A 23,213-nucleotide genomic window follows, 5' to 3' on the forward strand; every position below is an offset into this window, starting at 1 on the left:
TCCTAACAGCTTATGGAAATAGTAACATTCAGTAATTAAGCATTCTAGAACAAACTTTTCTTTAGTTTCTGAGATTACCTCCAAAAAAATCCAAAGCTCTACCCCCCAGAAAACGTTAAGGATATTGTAGAAATACAAAGCAGAGATGGCAGACTCTGCTTCTCCAGTAAAGCAATGATCCCTTTATTTCCTGTAATGTGTAAGTGATTTACAATGCCAAGACAAGATAACTGCCTATTGCTGATTAACAAGGGGTTATTTGCAGCTACACTATGCCCTGGGAAGGGGAGGAGGAGGTGGGGGAGAGTACAAGATGTGCACTGGAGAAGGCAGTGTCCTCACACATTTCTCCCATTCAGCCTGTGTGTGTGGAGCTGTTCCTGCACATGAGGGAGTAGTGTGATCATCATCTTGCCACCCAGCAGAGACCTTTTAAAGCAAATCTGATCGGCTGCTACTGACTCTACTACATCCCAATACGGGAAGGGAAATGGAGGACATAGATATGTTTGAAAAATCCCAGCCTAAGAAATACTGTATCAAGGGCACGCACGTGGCCATCATTGTAGGAGCGGTAGTAGTAGTGGGATTAGCTGTAGGTCTTGGGGTCGGTCTAACACGTCCAGGTCCATGCGAGACTAATGGAGATGAAGTCACCAAGCCCCCAGTTACTACCACTACCAGTTCCACCAGTGCCACCACGCAGGAGCCACCGGTGACGGAACCTTGTCCTGCCAAGGATGACAACAGCGGGGATTGGAAAGAGTTTAGGCTACCAACCTACATCAACCCCGAACACTATAACCTGGAACTCCAGCCTTTCATGGAGCAAGACACCTACAACGGCACTGTGACCATCTCCTTTAAAGTAAGTCGGGCGGGGACCAGGCATGTGTGGCTGCACATCAGAGAGACCAGGATAACGGGACAGCCTAAGCTCAGGAGACAAAGCAACAACCAGGAGATCCTCGTCCACGGGTGCTTTCGCTATATGCCCCACGAATACGTGGTGGTGGAGTCCCACAGCGATCTGGAAGAGAACGAGACCTACCTTCTGACCTTGGAGTTTGCTGGACTGCTCAATGGCTCCTTGGTGGGGTTCTACAGAACGACCTACATTGAGAATGGAAAAACCAAGTAAAGTATTATTGATAACTTGCTGATACAAGTGCCTTGTTTCCGAGCCTTCTTGAGTCTTTCCTCCTCTATTAATGTATTTATGAACATAGTTTCATTGCTTGCTGGTAGGGGTAATGTGTCATTTGGTGCACCACCATCAAGAGGCTAGTAGGTTAGTAGTAAGTTGTCAAAATAGTGTGGGGTTTGATGGTTTGGTATGTTCAAAAATATTGGGGATTATTCACTAAAGAGAGAGAGTGTGCAGGAGATATGAAGTCTTAACTCCCTATACATTATGAAGGACCCTCCGCTGTGAGCATCTCCTGAAAGTAGACCTTGGCTGACCCAATATTTACAGTATTGACCCTTCTTAATGAATAGTGAATTGGGAAAAGTACAACTCTTCCTTTAGTGAAATGACTACTGGGTAGAAATGGAAATATTATTCTGTATGTATTATTAAGGGAGAAGGTGTATCATAACATAACATATCATAACAAAATCGTTTTGGAAACCTTAGTGGTTGGTTCATCAGACAGTGTACTAAAAATATATTATATATGGAAAATACGGTACATGAGTATGCAGGAAAAAAAGCAAAATTGCTTCTGCAATTATCCTTTTAAGTTACATTTTTTATTTTGTTGCAGATATGTAAGATTGTTGCAGTAGGTTACATCAGTGGCCATCATGCCCAGCACATTAAACATACTTTGTATTTGAGCATTGTGTTAGTTCTAAGACCAAGACCAAGGATGGACTAAGGTCTGAAATGAATCTTTACATTGGGAAAATGACTAGATTTGGCCAAAAGGGTTATTTTCTGACAAATTCAGTTCTACAAAGTTGCTTCCAATTCATCTTTGTCATACAAACCAGGAACTGTGTATAAATTCGAACATATTCATCAAACAAACAATTTTACTTGCATATAATATACAAAATTAAATGAATAAAATACTAAAATGAATTATGAGCATCTGCTGCAATTCTAAAATTCGAAGGTAACTCAGGAATGGTATAATATATTGCAAGTTTTACATTTTGGGATTCTGTCCTGTCCCAGATGTTGTTAGACAGAGGCCTGATTTATTATATTTACTTTAGAAACACTTTAAATGAGATTTTTTTTTGATGTGGTCAGCAGCAACAACTGCTGTCTAAGTGCTTCACATAGCCCTTTAATTAAACATGACATATGTTTGTTTTAATTATACATGCCATTATTATTCTCCAATCATTTTCATGATTGCCACCTAACCAAATTTGCTGACTTCACAATCAATAGAGATTAACTTCTAGTCTGTAACAATAAAGACACTTTTCTACACAGTGCAATAAAATATGAAGGGGAAATGGTTCATACACTCTGATCTCCAGCTGGGATGTTCCTCTGGGCCAGGCCTAAGACAGCAATAGTCATACACAGAAGTTTATTAAACATATAAACATCAACATTTTATATGTTTTAATATATTTTATATATATTTTATGGGACCCACGTATCTTAATTTGCTGAGATTATCCACAAACTTTAACTTTGATGACTCTAATGCAAATCTCATCAAAGGTTTTGCTAAAATGCCATCATCCCATTGAAATCAATTGGTGATGCTCCATGGCAAATATGGGGGATTCCATGTTCTTGGAAAGTCAAATTAGTCAAATATAAAGTATGTTCAACACAGTCGCTTGTTTAGGTGTGGTTTATCCAAGACCAAGCAATCATCTGTCATCTATCTATCTATCTATCTATCTATCTATCTATCTATCTATCTATATATCTATCTATCTGTGTGTATGTGTTCATACTAGATACAGAAAATGCAGGTTTGAGGTTTTCATTTTTATTCCTTTTCTAAGGAGCATTGCAGCAACTGACCATGAACCAACTGATGCACGGAAATCATTCCCATGTTTTGACGAGCCCAACAAAAAGGCAACTTATGACATTACCATCATTCATCCAAGCGAATATAATGCGCTGTCAAACATGCCAGAGTTGGTATGTAAAACATCTGAATACATGACATTTTGGGGTCTCTATTTATTAAGGGGACCACATCAACAGGGCCACTTTGACTTCTATTCTGGTAGTTTACTACAGTGAAATTGCTAGGCTTTGCACAAGCTCGTATTTGTAGCAGTCATAGGGTCAAAGGATTGATATTACCACTAGTAGAAATAGTGTTAAAATGGACCCATCAAGTGAGGCGCTGTCAGTCTCTGTTTACGTACATATCTCATCGACTGAATCATGCATAAAGCAAATTATATAAGATTTAAAAAAAAAATAAAAAAAATGAATTACTTATTTATTTTTTTTTTAAAGGTATCGTATGATCTAAAAAATGGTTGGAAAAAGACAGTGTTTCAAAGATCAGTGCCTATGAGCACATACTTGGTGTGCTTTGCTGTCCATCAATTCACTTATGTAGAGAGGGTTTCAAAGAGAAACGTTCCGGTAAGAACCCAATTTTCATTGTCTAGGTGTAATCCGGTACTACTGTGAAATGTTAGGTAACATATATGATGTATTTGCACATCAAGATGTTTAGCCTTTTGGTGATAGAGTTAAATTCTGGATGTAAGTACGGTATATATGTGCATTTTTATTTCTATAGCGTGCAGATGTACTTATCTAAGTATGCTAATATGTGGCTTGTGGATGACTATGCCCACAAAACACAATTTGTTTTCACACTATAACACTGAGCATGGTCATCCATCCAAGCCATCTAAAACATTAAATAAGTTAAAATATATATTGAGCTATACATTTACCTGCAATTAGGCTGTCAAGTTTGACCTCTACATTTAAACTTGTCTACCTGTGTGCAAATAGCAGATCTGTTTATAATTTATTATACTTATCTTTGTACTTGCTTGTTTACCAGGTGATCACTTAATCAGGTGATTATGTTTATTTGTATGAATTTCTTTAAAAAAATGTTTCCTTCAGTAAAATCCCCCCCAAAAATATGAGGAAAGCCAATGAATCAGGAGCTAATTCATGCACAGCGTGTCATAAAAGACTTCTTGCCAATTTATCGAGGGAGAGTTGGTTGATGTAGCTTGTTATTGGTGCAGGAGGTATCCATAATTTACAATATCATGATGCAGAGTATTCTTTGCATTTAAAAAGCAATATATTACATCAACCTTCCATGTACCTTAATGAGAGCAGCTATTTTAACAACTTTAGGTAATTTTTTTCCTACTTATTGTTGAAGCTGATTGTCTCAAACAGCCTTAAAGAAAGCAAAACGGTCAGTTGACAACAGGGTAGTAATTAACTGTGTGGATTCGACCCAAACACTCTTGAGATCAGATGGGCACAACATGTTTCTAAAATAATGATATAGTTGTGACGAGCCCAAACATACGAAGCTTTATGTATGAATTTGTTTGGATGTGGTTTTATATGCACTCCCTTTTAAAATGCATGCTACAGAACAGATTCCTTCTGATTCCAGCTAAGAATCTACGTGCAGCCTGAGCAGAATCACACAGCGGTTTATGCGGCAGATACTACAAAAACGATCTTTGACTTCTTTGAAGATTATTTCGACATGAACTATTCTTTACCAAAGTTAGGTATGTATATGTATTAACTGCTTATCTTCCTCGCACGCCGCTCGTCTTCTGCTTCCTCACTCTGTGAAATCCTTGTACAAACATACACAACACTGCTCCTCCATACATTTCTGCCCTCATGAGCCAACACTTCCCTACTGGATCTTTACGGTCTTCCCATGTCTCAGTTTGCCATAGCCAGTTGTCAACAGTACAGGCGTTGGCAGTGTGACATGCTGTTGAATACTCACTTCTGACAATTCAAATCCGATAACGTGTTATGGACACATTGTTATTTTCTTTTGTCTGTATTTATTTATGTATTTTACCCTGATTGGGTTCTTGCTCCTTGTATTCATAGATCAAATAGCAATCCCAGATTTTGGCACCGGAGCTATGGAAAACTGGGGACTGATTACTTACAGAGAGACCAACCTGCTGTACGATGAGCAAGAATCTGCTACTGTCAATAAGCAGAGAGTTGCAGCTGTTATAGCACATGAGCTTGTACACCAGGTATTGATATTTAATATTCATTAAATGTATTATTAATTAATAAATCAATATTATTAATAGTAATTTGTAGCAATCTAGTTCAAGTGTAAGATGTTACGAGGTTACATATAACAAATCTATATGCCAAGTCTCAAAATCACTGCATCTTATATTCTACAGTAGAGAATGAAAAGTAAAGACATTTTGATAAACGTGATCATGCGCATATTACAGCTTGAATGGGTTGTGGGATGGGCCCTCTGTTTGTGGTAGACTTTAAACCATTTTGGCTGATATAGGCATTACAAATAATTTTAGTATATTTTGCTCTTTTGCTGTTGATGGTACAGTTATTTTCTTATTCGTTTTAGTGGTTTGGAAACATTGTGACTATGGACTGGTGGGACGACCTGTGGCTCAATGAAGGCTTTGCCAGCTTTTTTGAATATATAGGCGTAAATACTTCTGAACCCACCTGGAACATGGTAATCCTGGAAAACATGATTATGAATTATCAGGATTAATGATCTCTGACTAATGACTAATTAACAAGACTAAATGATCTCAACTTACTTAGCTCAGGGGGGAGAAGAAAGAGGATGTGATGGAAACTATTACAATTCCAAGGTGGAGAAACACTAAGGCAGAGCAGTCATAGTCTCAAACTAGAAGGTCAGAGGCTTACATGTAATACAAGGAAGATTTTCTTTACAAAGAGAGTGGTAGATGACAGGAACATCCTTCCAGCAGAAGTAGTGGAGGTCAATACAGAGTGGGAAGTTAGACATGTGTGGGATAGACATACACTGTATGGACAAAAGTATTGGGACACCTGACCATTACATCAAAAGGGACTTTTTTGACATAGACGTTAATATATAGGTGGTCGCCTTTTTGCAGGAAGGCTTTCCACAAGATTTTGGAGTGTTTCTGTTGGAATTTTTGTCCATTCATCCAGTAAAGCATTTGTGAGGTCAAGCACTGATGTTGGATGAGAAGGCCTGGCTTGCAATCTCCGTTCCAGTTCATCTTAAAGGTGTATAATGGGGTTGAGGTCTGGGCTCTGTGTGGGCCAGTCAAGTTCTTCTAGAAGACTGGAAGCTGTTTATAGCTGCAAAGGGGGGCACTAACTACATATGAATGTCTAAATGTATTTAGAGTGCAGTGTCAGAAAAGTCCCTGTTGGTATATTGGTAAAGTGTCACAGTACTTTTGTCCACATAGTGTAAGGCATGACCAAGGACCAAATAATATTTTCGTTTTTTTGACCACAAGAAAAAAATGGACAGAGTAGATGGGTGAATAGTTCTTCTATGTTTCTATTTATTGTATTGTACTAAAAGGAACAATAACACTTAAAAAAACTTTGTAAAAGTTTGTAAAAACATGTAAAAACTTTAAGATGCAAGAAGTTTAACTCAGTATAGCAGCTTATATAATTAATATGTGTTCCTCTAATATCACCGCACTGCAGTACAAATGAGTTTGTAGCCTCCTGATGGCTTGCACAGAATAGAGCCGGACTCTGAATACAAGGAGCCTTCGCACTAATCCAACCGGATGTGTGCATGGGCTTAAAGAAGAAGCCATTCTTGTCAATTTGGCCCCAGATCACCCCCTCTCTTTTTTTTACAAGAAAAGTAACCAGAAATGATTTCTGAACAGGGTTTTCCAGATTTGTTTCTTTATGTGCTAGCCAAATTTCAGAGCCCTGCTTCTGTATTGTCAGAGTCCACGTGTAATACAAATATTTCACAATACATTGCCACTTCTGATTTAATAAAACTGCGACAATACTACACGCCAAGTAACTTTGAACCCAAAACAGCTTTCCCAGTCCCCTCTGTGGCTAGGCAACCCTCATTTCACTCAATACTAAATTACCTCCTTACTTTCAGGCAAACAAAATAGAAATACTTTTAAACCTCGGTGAAGGAAAAATAAGCAAGTTATTTAATTGGAACTGTAATAGACGTAACTACTTTATTTTTGCAGCTTGACCAGATTCTAATTGATGATCTGTTGCCTGTGATGAAAGATGATGCTTTGCTGTCCTCCCACCCAATCATCGTTACTGTTTCAACCCCTGCGGAAATCACATCTGTGTTTGATGCCATCTCCTACAATAAGGTTGGGAAATCTTAATCTTGATATACCTTTTCTCTTGTATGAATGTCTTAGCAAAGTAATGGATTAATAGATCCACGGATTACTTTTATTATTTAAAAAAAACATTTTGCATAGATGACTAAAATGAGACATTATCCCCTGGAGTATAAATTTAAGAGCAGGGCCTTCTTAATATCTGATTTATCAGTTATTCTTAGTCTGTCAGTTTGAGTGTATGTAAGAAGCGTTGTGTAAAGCGTTAGCGCTAAAAATAAATAAAAGTTAATCATAAAAATAATAATAATTAGTAGACTTTTGCAAATGGTTTAAAAAAAATCCAGGCAAATTTTTCATTTTGTTTTTTTGTCCATTTGTTTTTGGACAACAAATTTCGTCTGCTGCCTTTTTGATTTGGACAACATTCGAAGGACTTTTTCCATTTGGAAACCAAATTTGTTGTCACTCACCCTCACTCATATTCTCTCATGATCTCGTTCATGCTCTTTCGCACACTCGTGTCATTCACTCACACTCTCTCTTAATGTCTCTCTACCTTCTCCACCGACTGCTTTCGGTCTTCTTTTTTTGTCTGCTTCTCCCCAATATCAGCTTCATTAATCAGGCATCCTGGAGAGCTTCCGCAAAAGAGGCGGAACCTCCCCGCATACTGTGCCTATGGTGCAAGCCATGGCTCCGCCCCTTTGAGGAAGTACTCCAATTCTTGGACAATGAGAGGTGGAGAAACTGCTTGCATTATGCTGGCTTCTTGGAGTACTTTCACAAAAAAGGCGGGACCATGGCACGCACCACGGGGAGAACATCTGCATGGAAATCCTGCAATAAATTTAATACCTGCATTATAAGTAACAAAAATCATAACACAATGGGGCCGTAGCAGTTCCCCTTAATATGCATTGTTCAATATTCTGGTTTTTTTAAAAATTTTATAGACTGAAAGTTTACTGCTGAGCTTTTTCTTCAAATATTATCTTTTTTTTAAATCTCACACATTCACTATGGTATTAATACTTTATGAGACAGGGATGTCGTAGTAAGTTTGCTTCTGTTTAACATAAAGAGATTTGTCTGGTTTTTGATTATTTAAACTGCTAAAATCCAGAGCAATTTAAATCCCAAAGATAAATAGAGAAGATGCACCCAGCTAAACATAAAAATACGTCATCTTTTTATGTGTATCTAAATAAAAAGATTACATTTATAAAGCAAGTTAATTAATACAGGTAAACAAAACCAAAAAAAACAAAGACCTAAACCCTTTTTGTTTAGTTTTCACAGCCAGATACTCATGTCATTTGAAATATGCAAAACTCCCACCAGGTGTTTTACATCTGTAGGGTTTCATCATTAGAGTATGAAACTTGGCATTTTTTTTCAATATAAGATGAGCTCACAAACTAGACACATTTATTTATGTTTTAAGTGTTCAGAATTAAAAATAGAGCTTACAAAAAATAAACATTAGTGCATTAGTGCACTATGAAATGCATTTTTAGACATGCGATCTTTAATTTATGTTGTTTAAAACTTTTTAAATATAGTTTTAGAACATCTTCGGGTCAGAGATTTATTTACCTTGGATGTTGATACTCTATATAAACTGTGAATATATGTATCTATGTGTGTGTGTGTGTTTATATATATATATATATATATATATATATATATATGGACAAAAGTATTGGGACACCTGACCATTACACCAACAGGGATTTTTATGGCACCACTTTCTTAATACATAGACATTAATATGTAGTTGCCGCCCCCCCCCCTTGCAGCTATAACAGCTTACACTCTTTTGGGAAGGCTTTCCGCAAGATTTCTGGGTGTTTCTGTAGGAATTTGTGCCCATTCATCAGCATTTGTGAGGTCAGGCACTGCTGTTGGGTAAGAAGCCCTGGCTCGCAATCTCCGTTCCACTTCATCCCAAAGTTGTTTAATGGTGTTGAGGTCAGTGTGCGGGCCAGTCAAGTTCTTCCATACCAAACTCATCCAACCATTTATTTATGGACCTTGCTTTGTGCACTGGGGCACGGTCATTCTGGAATATAAAAGGGCCTTCCTCAAACTGTTCCCACAAAGTTGGAAGCATAGCATTGTCCAAAATGTCTTGGTATGCTGAAGGGGGCAGAACCAAAATCCAAAATCTTGGGGAAAGACTTCCCAGGAGAGTGGAGAGCTGTAAAGGGGGAGCAACTACATATTAATGTTTATGTATTGTGATAATGCTGATAATTATAATAATAATAATAATAATAATAATAATAATATGTATTGTGATAAATACCATTATAATGTGATGTCATACATGTCCCTGTTGGTGTTATGGTCAGGTGTCCAATACTTTTATCCATATAGTGTGTGTATATATATATATATATACAGGCATGGCAAATTTGGCCACAAAATGCAGTTAAATGTAAGCATAGTAAAATATGTTGTCTTTACTAGGGTGCATCTATTCTGAGAATGCTTGAAGATTGGATTACCCCTGAAAGTTTCAAGAAAGGGTGCCAGGTACGTTGTAAAAGACCTGTACGCACAGAGTCTTCTTTATTTATCTAGAGCAAAGAATATGTATTCGTATTATCCAAAAGGATATGTAGATATCCAATTGACTGTGTGGGCGGTGCTTTGATGTCAATATATTCAATAGCGAGGTCACAGCTGCAAGGGTTAGCTGGCCTTCTCTCTCCCAGCTGTGTAGAAGAAGGCAAGCTGCAATAGTTCTTTTTTTCAGGCACAAAAATATCAAACAGAAACCAGACTGTGGAATTATTTTTTGTGACTAAATTTCTCTAACTGATCTAGGAGCATCCTATTTTAAAATGAGAAGAACAAATAAACAGTTCTGTCAGTGTATTGTTATTGTGTTATGACATCTCATGAAGCTACCTGGAGTATCTGAAATCGGGGGGGGGGGTGACTGACAATGGGACATTTTTCTTAGGGAGACAGGTCTGAAGTGATAGTAGCCCTCTGTCCCTATTTCCTCCCCTGCCAAGTGTGCCATTTGGTTAAAGGACCGGCCCTGATTGTATGGTGCAATATTGTTATTATTGTTTTCATTTTAAATAATATAAAAATGTTAATTGGCACAGTTCATTATTTTTACTCAAGCCCATTGCACAGCCCTGCAGAATATGATCGATCTTTATAAAACAATAAATAATAATAATAATGTTTTTTCACCCTTTTCTTACTATATATTAGGATTATCTAAAGAAGTATGTATTCAAGAATGCAAAGACGGATGACTTCTGGGATTCTTTGGCAATGGTAGGGACCATCAAAAGGCCATTTTCTGTGGATTAGGGCTGGAGATGATGATGTACAAAGGTTTCACAGTATGGTTTTCTTTAGGCAAGTGGTAAACCAGTTAAAGAAGTTATGGATACATGGACTAGACAAATGGGATTTCCCGTCCTCAATGTGGAATCGGTCAATGTTGTAAAACAGAGAAGGTTTCTTCTGGACCCAAGTGCAGATGAACAGCAACCCCCTTCAGATTACAAGTATTTGATTTTTTACTGTACCAAATTCATATACATTTATTAAAACTTTGAAAAGAGAATTGGATTACCTGTATTGAGAGAAATCAGAGTATTCTGTCTGGCAGATAGAGCATTAAGTGAGTCTGGAATAAAAACTTTCAAACATTTGTTTGTGTCTTTTCAGCTACATGTGGAATATCCCGGTGACATTCTATGCAACGTCAAATATCAACCAAAAGTATACCCAATTTTACAACATGTCTGTTTCTACAGGTAAACCATGCGCCTCTGTGGAAGTTGTCTTAAATAGTCAACAGATGAAGTGGCTGCAGCAAGACAAAATATACATATCGACGTGACGATTTGCAGTCTATTCACTAAAGAGAGAGGGCTATGTTTCAGCTCCTTGACTTTACTATACATTATGAAGTTCCAACCTCAGTGAGCTTCTGCTGCAGGAAGAGCTTGGCTCTGTATAATGTATATAATGTATGTAGTCAGATCCGTGATATTTCTTCACCCATTAAATCCTGCATTATAAAAGGCCAGTTTAGCTTTCTTGCTGAGAAACCTTCCAGTAATAGCCCTTCATAATAAATAGTGAAGTCAAACAGCTGAAATACAATTTTCTGGCAAACTGCTGTGTTTTCAAACTTTGCACCAGAAACCAGAAATTAAGAACTAAATTTGCAGGAAAAGTTTATATAGAGATTGTTTTATATTGTGTGTTGGGCATTGTGTATAATGTGCATCTCTTTCACTTCAAAAGAAAATGTGTCAAGGCGCTTAAAAATGTATTCATTTGTAGCAAGCTGTTTTAATTAAATAACTGATGGGATTCTTTTTTTGAGCAGTGATACTTCTCAGACATAAAGTTTAGCAATATATCAATATTCTTTAATCAGTTGATTTAATTAGTTAATCAAATCCAGAGATAAAAACTATTGTGATTCTGATATATATTTTTATATTTTAGGAGTTACTCTTGGTCCGTATAACTCGGCTGTAGATGGATTCTTAAAAATCAACCACAAGCACTATGGGTTTTTCCGAGTAAACTATGAAACTCCGGTTTGGAACCAGCTGTCAGCTTTATTACAAACAAATCATGAGGTACGTACAAATTTAAAGAATACTTGAGTAGAGCGATTCAAAAGAAACATAAAAACTTCATATTTCAATTTTAACTTCAGAGGTTATCAAGACATATTTATATAAACAATAGGGCATGAACATGATATGTTCTGAAGTTTTTAAGATATTAAGTTTTTAAGATAGTAAGTACACTATCATTACTTGCGTTTACAAATAACATTTCCCTTTTCAAACCCGAATTCTCTTTATAAACCAATGGTGGTTGGCAGGGAAACTTTTTAAAATTTGAAGAGGCCACTCAGTTATCATGTGCATTAAAGTACATATGATGGTTGGAGCTTCCCTTTAATAATCTGTGCCCATACTTGTATTTTATAACTATTATAGGGATAGATTTATTAGATGTCACTTAATGTGCATACCTTGCAAATGTTGTATATGAGCTCGATTTGAGACTCTTAATTTGTTAATCTCTTCATATCCCATCATAAAGTGAATCGTTAATGGTGACAACCAAGTTGTTCTAATAACAGTTCTTTTAAAGGCATACTTGTCTGCAGGTAAAGATATTTTAAATTCATGCAACTGTGTTGAAGAAGGGGTTTCAGTTTTGATATAACAGGAATCACAACTGGAATGCTCAGATATCTATGTTTCTACGTTTCTATATCAATAAAACCAGAGATTGGGTAAAAAACCCTCAGACCTGATAATGTTGAGAATAATTTGAGGATGGGAGCCCAACATCTGGGAAACAAAATTTGTTGCCCGAAAACAAATGCAGCTAAAATGAAATGAAAATTCAGTCCAAACGGATTTTGCGTGCCATGCACGAGTCTCTTTAATCCTTGTCTTTTGGTTTTGAACGGTGCAAAACATAACGGTAATCTAAATGTCTTAGATTTAATACCTATGGTAAACCTCTGTGGATTCATTTTAGTAACATTTCTTCATGTAGCAGGTTTTACTTTGTAAACTTTGTCTTCTTTAGATCTTTTCTGAAGGAGACCGTGCTGGTTTAATTGATGATGGCTTCGCTTTGGCAAGGTGGGTGTAGCACAAAAACTCTTTTTTTTTGTTGGTCTTGCCTAAATGGTTGGTGTCAATTTATAATAGGTAACGATCTTAGATCCACAGGAAAATCATTACACCAAGAAAAAAAAGCATTGTATGAAACACTTCATTAGTTGTGATTAATTCCACATCACACTTCCTAAGGCTGTTTTGCTTCCTACTTGCAATTCCTATATGATTTCCTAAAATAAGCAAGAATGGCGAGTTTATAGGGTTTGATGTCTCTTAAAGGAGCCCCCGCGTAATGTGCTCATATAAGAATGTATAACAACCTTTAAAATGAGACGTCATTGCTGTTCTGTCACAGGGCAGATGCAAACCAATGTTTGGATATGAGCCTCGGGGAGTCAGAATGATAGATTATCCTCACAATGGTGTGTCAAAGTTACAGAGCACAGAACCTGACCTGGCTTTTCTTCCTAGCATTTTGATAATTGACTAATGACACATATGAGGAAACAGACTGTCTGAAAACAATTTACACATATAACCCCATTGTAGTAGATTATCATTAAAATAATTGTAAGAGAGGTATCGTACTTCGTACCAGAACATTGCTGCTACTGCAGGAGCGGAACGCCAGAGTTCAAACATTAATATTGCGTGTTTATTATTATTATTGTTATATCTTTTATATAAGACAGTGAGACTTAGCTGAAACCCAGAAATTACCTACTTGTAAATTAAATAACTGGATGTCTGGTTCCTGTCATTGGGAAGTGCAGTGCCTGGATCCAAGACTTAAATTGGTCATTACTAATTTCCCTTATAGTGTGTTTGTTCCTGCTGGATCGAGACAGCAAGTCTAACATTGTACTTTTAGCAATTGTGAACATGCTTTCAAATAAATATACAATTTATAAAATATAAAAATCAAATATTTGGATGTGCAGACAAAAACGAAATATGTTGGAGAAGAAGAGGTGACAGAAAAGTGCCTGTCTTATGAGCAGAAAGGACATAAAACAGAGAAAAGGGGAAAAATCTGGTGGGGGGCTATGAGTGCAGGGGATCAGGGTTTATAAGGAGCTTGAATGGGAAAAATATGAAAAAAAGGGAGAGAATAATTGAATTGCCTGGAGAGAAAGGAAAAAGAAAGACTTAGCCCTGCTGTATAGTTCTAGATTTATGATTACGTTTTAATTGAATATTTCTCTTTTGCTGTCCCCAGTGCTGAAAAGCTGGACTATAACATTACCCTCGACTTAACAAAATATCTTGTGAATGAAAGCAATTACTTACCATGGCAAAGAGTGTCCTCGGGTTTATCCTACCTAAATGATATGCTGGAGGACGACAATGCCATCTACCCAAAGTTTCAGGTGTGTATTTCATCAAAAAACATGATTCAAAAAAACGTAAGATGATAAACAGTGATATATCTCTCATTTGTCTTTCTCTGTTTCTTATTAACTTAAATTTGGGTACAAGTGAGTTGAAAGTTGAGTCTGATTTACAAGCTAAACAATTTTATTTCCTACTGTGTGAGGGTTGTTGGGGTTACCCTGTGCCCCTGCTTCTTCCCCATCTCCCATCTGTATACCATACATTGTGGAGTAAGTGGACAAATGTTATTTGCAAAAAGCACCTGAGAGTACCTGGGCCAACTTGATGTAGGGGGTAGGTACTGATATTTCATATATAACTATGTTTACATTTCTATTTTATATGTGCTGGATGTATACGGGGAAGGTGGTAAGGGCTTGGAGTAAGCACCCTAGTTAATTAGAATTTAAGGCATTGAGAATAAAATTTCGTCGCCTCTTTTTACCGACAACATAAATTGTTATAATGCCTGTAAGTTTGGATAAAGAATTGTCTTGGACAAGGTTGGTTTCGTGAAACCAAAAAGAAAAGCATTGTCTGTTTTGCATCCAATTCAATTTTAACATTGATATATACATTTTTAGGAGTATTTACGAAGGCAAGTTAAGCCAATTACAGCTAAGCTTGGATGGAATGACGACGGCACGGATATAGATAAGTAAGCATGTATTAAGAGTTCGGATGCATGATGTATTTCTGAATGATGCCTGAAACTAATTGTATGTCACATTATGTAGGCTCCTCCGAGCTTCTGTCTTGGCACTAGCCTGCAGAATGGAAGACCCTGATGCCCTCAGTGAAGCGGCTAAACTGTTCCAGCAATGGTTGGGTGGAGAGAGGTAATTGTGACTATATATTTAGCTGTCTGTCTGTCTGCCTGACTGCCTGTCTATCTGTATTAATCCTAGAAGCTTGAGTTTATCTAGTGCTTTCCCTCCTCATTTTAAGATGTGGATCTTTGTCTTCTTGTTTACACCACCAATGTGGGGGGGGGGGGGTATACAGCCTATTCATTCCCACTCAGGGTTTTTGTGTACAGAACATCTCATAAGATGGGGTCAAGGTAATTTTACTTTCTAAGAAAAAATGTCGGTGCGCTAAGCTAGTCACAGGCTCAAATAATACAAATGTGTAATACGAGGCCTACCAAACAGGTGTAAGCATGCTGCAAGAAACAGTGTATTGGCTGTACAATGTATACAAAAAACAAAAACTGTCTGCGCTTCTTACCCTAATAAAGTTGGCAACAAATATATAAACATAATATAAATGAGAGGTTTTGGTTATATGAATTGGCCAAAGCATAATTAAGCTCACCCGCCACGTCAAGGCACATTCTCAATAGGGTGAGAACCTACTCTCACCTCCTACGTAGTTGACACACAAAGCAGTTTATACTGCTACCAAAACCTTATTAATGTGTTTACTTTCTAAGCCAACGTAGCCTCCAGATTAATCTTACCCAGTGTTATGTATTCTTCTGAAGTTGAATGCTAGGGTTTAAATAATATCCAAGCTCTGCAACGCCTATATTGGTCATAGAGGAAGGTGTTGTGGAAGGGACACTTGAACTTGCAAAGTCTCATTTGATGCTTCAGTTAAACATGTTCATTGATACATTTAACATTTAGTACATTTCATTTATTTCTTCCAGCATCCCTGTGAACCTGAGGCAGTTAGTGTACCGTTACGGGATAAAGCATTCTGGAAATTCAACCTCGTGGGACTACATGTTTCAGAAATACCAGCAAACCTCATTAGCCCAGGAAAAGGAAAAACTTCTTCAGGGATTGGCTTCTGTGGATGATATTGTACTTTTAGACAGGTAGAACTGCACTTTGAAATTGTATGTTTTTTTGCCACCTATGCCTATCTGCATTGTTTAATTTTACATGCTCAAACCAAATTAACCACCCAGTTCCTTTATGGGACAACCTGGAAATGGTTAGTAGGAGAATATCAATGTTTTATCTTGCATCCCAGCAAAAGATGTGTGTGCTTCTCAGCATCAAATGCACACAAACCTCCATGGGCATGAGATATCAGTGAGCAGGTGGAGAACCTAAGCCTACCAAATACTGTATGATTGACCAAAATTGATTGACCTGATATGTTTGTTTTTGAAAATCAGCTGTTCCTTTTGGATTGGTTGTGGCTGCATCTCTCAACATCAATTTATGTTTATGTTGCTTATTCCACCAGGTTGCTTGGCTATGTATACAACACCAGTCTGATCAAAAGTCAAGATGCCCTGAATGTCATTTATTACATATCTGTAAACAGCAAAAATGGAAAGCAAATGGCTTGGGATTGGGTCAGAATAAATTGGGAGTATTTAGTAAGCAGGTATGTATAGTTATTTCTGTTTTTATTAATGTGTTATTTATGTTTTCTTGACAATTGTGCACAAATATCCAGTGGTGTATTTTCCTTGGGAGCTGCCCTAGGCCTGACCCAGTACAGGTCCCCCTTCGTAGTTGGCATCCTGAATGCAATAAAAGGTGGTGCGCTCCTTTAAGGCCTACGGCCATAGATCTTGGCATTTTCACCAAAACTCGCATAACCCAGGTCTTATATGCAGTGGGTTAAAGAGAATGATTAGAACTCAGTAAGGGACATGCCATGGAGCACATTTTCATTGCACCTCACAGGATCCCATTAGATGTGTTCAGCCAAGGGAAGCCACTTAGCTATAAAATGCATTAAGGTACTTATGATGGCCAGAGTGTCTCTTTCATTTTTACATGTCCCATGCTTCAAAACATAAACCTTTCTAGACAACACATTCTAGACAACCTGTTTATCTGTAAATTTACATCAGTTGTACATTACAGTTCCTATTATTATTATTATCATTATTTTGTAGGTATACTATTAATGACAGAAACCTTGGTCGTATTGTTACAAGAATATCAACAAGATTTAATACAAACATACAGTTGTGGCAGGTAAGAACCACATTTTCTTTTAATCTAGAATACAATAATATACTAAACCGAGTAAAATTAGCTTTTATTGCTGTGATGTGATGTTTTAATTATTTCTTATTGTTTTATATAGCTCCATCATTTTCTGTAGCGCTGCACAATGGTAGACAGGACATAACAAGTGATATATATCAGAACAAATTGACTTACAGGGCCCTGGTCAAACAAGCTTGGAATCTAGCTGGAGTTAGGTAATATTACACAAGAGGTAAAAGTGGACCTGTTAGGGTGGGACCAGCCACACTAGTGGTATTGTAGGAGAGGGACTTGGAAAGGAGTTAATGTGCAATGTTGTAAGCGTATTTAAAGAAGTGGGTCTTGACAGATATTTGGAAAGACTGAAGGCAGGTGGAAAGACAGGTATGCCTGGGAAGGCATTCCAGATAGGGGCAGCCCTTGAGAAATCTGGACTGTATTTAACGATGAGTGAGGAGAGGAAAGTAGGGGAACCGTTATGAAATGCTTTGAAAGGAAGTCAGGATTTTGAAATGAATCCTGAAGCGCACAGGCAGCCAGTAAAGAGACTGACAGAGTGATGATATTTTAGTCAAGCGATGGGAGAGGAAGATAAGTCTGGCAGCAGCATTCATAGTGGATTGTAAAAGGGCTAGACAGGTAAGAGGGAGACCAGCTAAGACAGGATTACAATAGTCAATCAGGGAGATATTGATGGCATGAAGAGCATGAGTGGTATCTTATGTTAGGAAGGGACAAATGCAGGCAATGTTTTTAGGATAGAGACAGCAGTTTTTTGAGACTGACTGGATATGGGGGTGAATGAGAGGTCTGAGTCAAGGGTGATACCAAGACAACAAGAGTGTGAGGACGGGAAAATGATTGTACCATTGACATTGAGGGAAACTGTTGAGGGAATGTTAGCATTGGAAGGAGGGAATATGAGAGGTTTGGTGTAGGAGAGATTGGGTTTAGGAAACGTGCAGACATCCAGTTACAGACATAAGTGAGGCAGTTAGTTACACAATCTAAGACAGAGGGGGAGAGATCAGGTGAGGATGGGTAGAGTTTACCAAGTGAGGTATAGTGAGAACAGAAGGGGTTGTAGAACAGAGCCTTGGGTTACCCAGACTGAGAAGAGAAAGGTATGATCAGAAAGGTAGGATGTGAGCCAGGAGAGAGCAGTGTCATCTCCTGGCACTCCACCTCAGAAAAAAAGTGCAGCACTGGGTACAGCATGCTATGGAGATGCCAACTAGACACACATCTCGTTAATGTACATGCATCAGTTGCAGAGACTAGAGATCAACCTTGTAAATGGCCCATTGAGCAGCAGTTTGTGGGTTCTGTTCCATCAGAGCCCTTTGTCCTTCTTGAGTTTGCATCCTCGTTTGACAAGTATGCATCTGCTTCAGACGCCAGTACTGTGTTTTCTTTCAAATTGTGCATTATTGTTCAATGTAATATACAGTTACCCTTGGAACAGAGGAGGTAAGCTGTGTCAGTTTATTTACCTCTATGTATTGGTTCTCTTTAATACTCTTTTTCAGAATGTACAGTACTGCGCAACAGTTTTAGGCAGGTGTGAAAAAATCTGTAAAGTAAAAATGCTTTAAAAAAAAAAACCCATGTTGATAGTTTATTTTTATCAAATCAATATTTGGAGTGACCACCCTTGCCTTCAAAACAGCATCAACCTCTTCTAGGTACACTTGCACAAAGTCAGGGATTTTGTAGGCATATAGTTATGTGTTTGATTACATAATTATACAAAACGGGTGCTAATGATCAGCAATATAATATGTAGGTTGAAACACAATCATTAACTGAAACAGAAACAGCTGTGTCAAAATGTCAACCACCATGGCAAGATTGAACACAGCAACAATACACAAGGTAGTTTTACTGCATCAGCAAAGTCTCTTCCAGACAGAAATGTTAAGGTAGACAGGGGTTTCCAGATGTTCTGTCCATGCTCTTTTGAAGAAACACAAAGAAACGTCAATATTGAGGACCATAAATGCAGTGGTCGGCCTAGGTAACTTAGATGAAAAATACATCATGCTTACTTACCTTCACAATCAGAAGATGTCATCAGTGCCATCAGCTCAGCACTGGCAAACATTGGGGCCCTGGAACACACATCTCCTGTCCAGAGAAGTCTGGTTAAAAGTGGTCTTCATGGAAGACTTGCGGTCAAAAAGCCAAGCAACTCAACTATTCATGAAAATGCTGGAACTGGGGTGCAGAACAATGGGAACAGGTGCTTTAAACTGATGAAGTTTGTTCGCCGAAAAGCTGGAGCGTGGTACAATAATGAGTGTTTGCGGTGAACAGTGAAGCATGATGGAGATTCTTACAAGTTTGGGGCAGCATTTCTGCAAATGGAATTGAGGGTTTGGACAGAACTAATGGTATCCTCAATGCTGAGAAGTACAGGCAGATACTTATCCATTATGCAATACCATCCGGGAGGCAGCTGATTGGCACCATATTTTTTCAGCGGCATGACAACAACCCCAAACATACAACCACAGTCATAAAGAACTATCTTCAGAGAAAAGAAGAACAAGGAGTGATGTATGGCCCCCACAGAGCGCTGATCATTGAGTCTGTCTGGGATTACATGAAGAGAGTGAAGCAACGGATACTGCCTAAACCACAGAAGAACTCTGGTTAGTTCTCTGAGATGTTTGGAACAACCTACCTGCCAAGTTCCTTTAAAACATTGTGTGCAGGTATAGCTTGAAAAATGTATGCTATTTTGAAGGCAAAGGGTGGTCACACCAAATCTACTGATTTGATTTAGATTTTTCTACTCACAAGTGAAAAAAGTAAACCATTCACTAGACTTCGTGCATTCGTATTCGTGAGAACATGAAAACCTTCACGAATGTTGCGTTCTTGTTGTTCAAACCTAATAATAAACAAGCGAAAATGGCGGCGGATAAATGTACACGAAGACGCACAACATGAAGAATCTTGGTTTCTTTGTGTTTGTCTTCGTATATTTACTAGGATAGCATGTTAGTTAAGACAAAATCCCTAAATATCTCTTAGCTAATCCCCCCCCCATACAAGTCACTGCCTCTAGCCTATCTTAAGTCTTCCGTAGTATAGCAGGGGTTACTAAGGAATCCATAGGATCGTACCAGGATTTAAAGATCTGGAAAAGCAGCTGCCCTTCATTGGTTGATCCCAGACGAGCCCCCTGCTGGTGACCAATAGAGTCACTCTTACAGACCTTTAAATCCTGAGGCCAAAGCCATTGGTCTCCCCAGGCCAAGTTGCTCCCAGGTGGACCTTGCCCTGTCCTTTGCCATTGGGACTAAAATCTCCATTCCTCCCAGGCCAAGTCTCTCATAGCGGTTGTCTGAGACACGGGAACAGCCAAATATTCTCAGAATATGAAGGACTTTGTCCCGATGACGAACACGAAGATTTCGACGGCGACCAAGTCTACAATTAACATGTCTATTTTTTAAAGCATTCGTAGTTTAAAGCATTTTTTCATACCTGCCTTAAACTTTTGCACAGTACTGTATGTGTGACAGGGTTTCCTGTATTTGACTCACTTATTTCCTACAAGATTTCAGCTTTATAATTTTATTTCTTTTAGATGGAGGACTTTTTTGAAAAATATCCAAATGCTGGTGCAGGAGAGACCCCAAGGAAGCAGGCTCTTGAAACAGTGAAAAACAACATTGCATGGGTCACAAATAACAAAAACGGAATACAATCATGGCTGGAAGCAAATGTCTCTTAATAACAATAAGACCATCGGAAAGCATGCACAAAATGAATTTTGGAAATGAAGAGGACATATTTTTTATAATATGTTCAGATTTTTAAAAAAATCATTGTCCAATTTGTAAAGATATGTATATTTTTTGTAGTGGAAATATTCTTAGCAAATCTAAGTTATGAATTTATATCCATTTTACCGTATGTTTAAAAAAAAAACAAAGATGTCACTGGATTGTGAATTTGGAATTCATTGAAGATTGTAGATTAAACAAATATATTTACGTTTTTGTTCAAGCACAATAAAATTTAATCTTATTGAATACTCTTAGTTTGTAAATGTCTCATTACTCGGGACAATATAAGCAAATATATGGTTTTCTATCATAGCGCACATATATGAGCCTGTTTGTAAATTCACTCTAGCAAGGATGATTCACATGTGATTGCGCAAGCTGTAGTCAACACAGAAGCTGATCCAGGAACTCACTATTAAAAGGTGAGTCCTTAGGAGAGTTGAATGTTTCAATATCCTCATTTTACTAGGCAAGATGAAAAAACAGCCTAGTGAGTTTCTCTAGCAAGAATATTTTGCTATAATTGCTTAATTCAAGATCAACTGAGTCCTTCTTTAAATCAGGGACTTTGCGCAAGACCATCAACCGGCAGCGGTGCTTCCATGGCAGGGCATCTACCATGTATAACCAAATATGCTTCACGTGGAAGTTAAACTTTGATGAACATAGACTTGAATTTAAGTGAATGGTATGAGTCTGAAGTTTACAGAAAGTTTATTTGGAAATGTCAGATAATAGATTATCATACCAGAAATGTGGGGCATGTTCTATGTGCACCAAGACAAAGGATTAGGGGGAAGACTAGTACTTTCTCCCATGCCGGTATGGATTCTATGGGGGCCTAATGATGCAATGCACCAAATATATTTCTGATATTTGTTTCACTCTATACTAAATCCTCATGTGAGGCAGAAAAAAAGGCAAACAGTGAGAATTGCTCAGAAATAAAAAAAAAAATCAATCCCTCAAAAATAATATAAAGTGAAAAGGATGGAGAAGGAGACAAGCCATTTTTTATACACGGTGCCAATCCTACAGACAAAAAGTTAAAAAGTTTCATTTTTTTAGTAAGTGACAAAGTAAAACAAAAGAAATTGTGTGGGCCAGTGCTGGCCTAAGGGTTATACGACCGTGGGGTAGTTGTGAAGCAGTCCCTGTGATTGCACAGTATGCCAAATGATCCACGCACATGAATCAGTAAATATATACAATGGACAGCTTTAACATTTGCCACAGGTCTATAGCAGTACTGTGTAGGTCCTAATGGAACAGAGAATGCTGGGTGATTAAATCCCAGGTGCATCTTCTACACACCCCGTCAAACTTTATTTGCACACCTCCCTCCTCCATTTCAGCCCACCCTCCATATCAGCCCACCGCACCATTTTTTAACTAGTATGGCCCTACCAAGATTTAAATTTAAACTAAGCCGCTAATGAACATAAAGGGGGCATAAAGGGGGGCTTGCGGTAAAAATTAATTTTGCATAGCCTTTTTGCATAGCCTAAAGATGTTCTTGCTTTCATGCGTGCAAGATGCAGAACTTTGTCATCAAGGTCAGCGCACCTGCTATTCCGGTCCTAATACTAAAAATATTATTATTACCATACAGTGGTATACAAGAACTAATTTAAAATATAAAAAATGGTATGGCTGAGGAGTTATAGAGAAAAGAAAATACATATTAAATGGATTGGTCCAAATAAGAGTAAATGGAAATTAGGTGCAAAGTTATCTGAACAAATGTAGCTAGAAGACATCATGTTTATTGTAGTTTAGAACTACTGTGGTGGAAGACATCGTGTTTATAGTATTTTAGAATTCTGCTAGTAATATATGACAACCAATACAACGTATATATAATAATCTATATTTGTGCTTAAAACCAGGATGAGAACAAACCATAGTCAAAAATCTATAGAGAAATATTTGGTTTTGCACTGCCACCAAGTGGTCCTCACAAGTATTACACCATGAATATACTAATAAACTGTGTTAATATGTAAGAAGTTTGTGGCCTTTGTCTTAACTGTCTGTACCTTCTGTATAGTGTCTTGCAGTGAAACTCTAGAACAGTGGACATAGTCAGGTTTAGCCCCATGCCCTGTGCTTAGAATATAGAATCAAGAAATAAGAAACTTAAA

General features: G+C 37.7%; 1 protein-coding gene across 1 annotated transcript; it reads left to right on the forward strand.

Annotated features, from left to right (window-relative positions):
• The first annotated feature begins 330 nt into the window (after positions 1-330).
• On the forward strand, positions 331-21,317 carry ENPEP (glutamyl aminopeptidase). The gene is made up of 20 exons (XM_053461501.1): positions 331-1,137; positions 2,983-3,124; positions 3,452-3,583; positions 4,596-4,716; positions 5,057-5,211; positions 5,562-5,675; positions 7,186-7,320; positions 9,769-9,834; positions 10,531-10,596; positions 10,681-10,832; positions 10,996-11,084; positions 11,788-11,924; positions 12,898-12,953; positions 14,152-14,302; positions 14,891-14,964; positions 15,044-15,145; positions 15,961-16,131; positions 16,509-16,652; positions 17,173-17,254; positions 20,868-21,317. The coding sequence occupies exons 1-20, from the start codon at positions 491-493 to the stop codon at positions 21,012-21,014; spliced, it is 2,883 nt and encodes a 960-aa protein (XP_053317476.1). The 5' UTR covers positions 331-490; the 3' UTR covers positions 21,015-21,317.
• The last annotated feature ends 1,896 nt before the right edge of the window (positions 21,318-23,213 follow it).

The sequence above is a fragment of the Spea bombifrons genome, chromosome 1 (assembly GCF_027358695.1).
Source record: "Spea bombifrons isolate aSpeBom1 chromosome 1, aSpeBom1.2.pri, whole genome shotgun sequence".
Lineage (NCBI taxonomy): Eukaryota > Metazoa > Chordata > Amphibia > Anura > Pelobatidae > Spea > Spea bombifrons.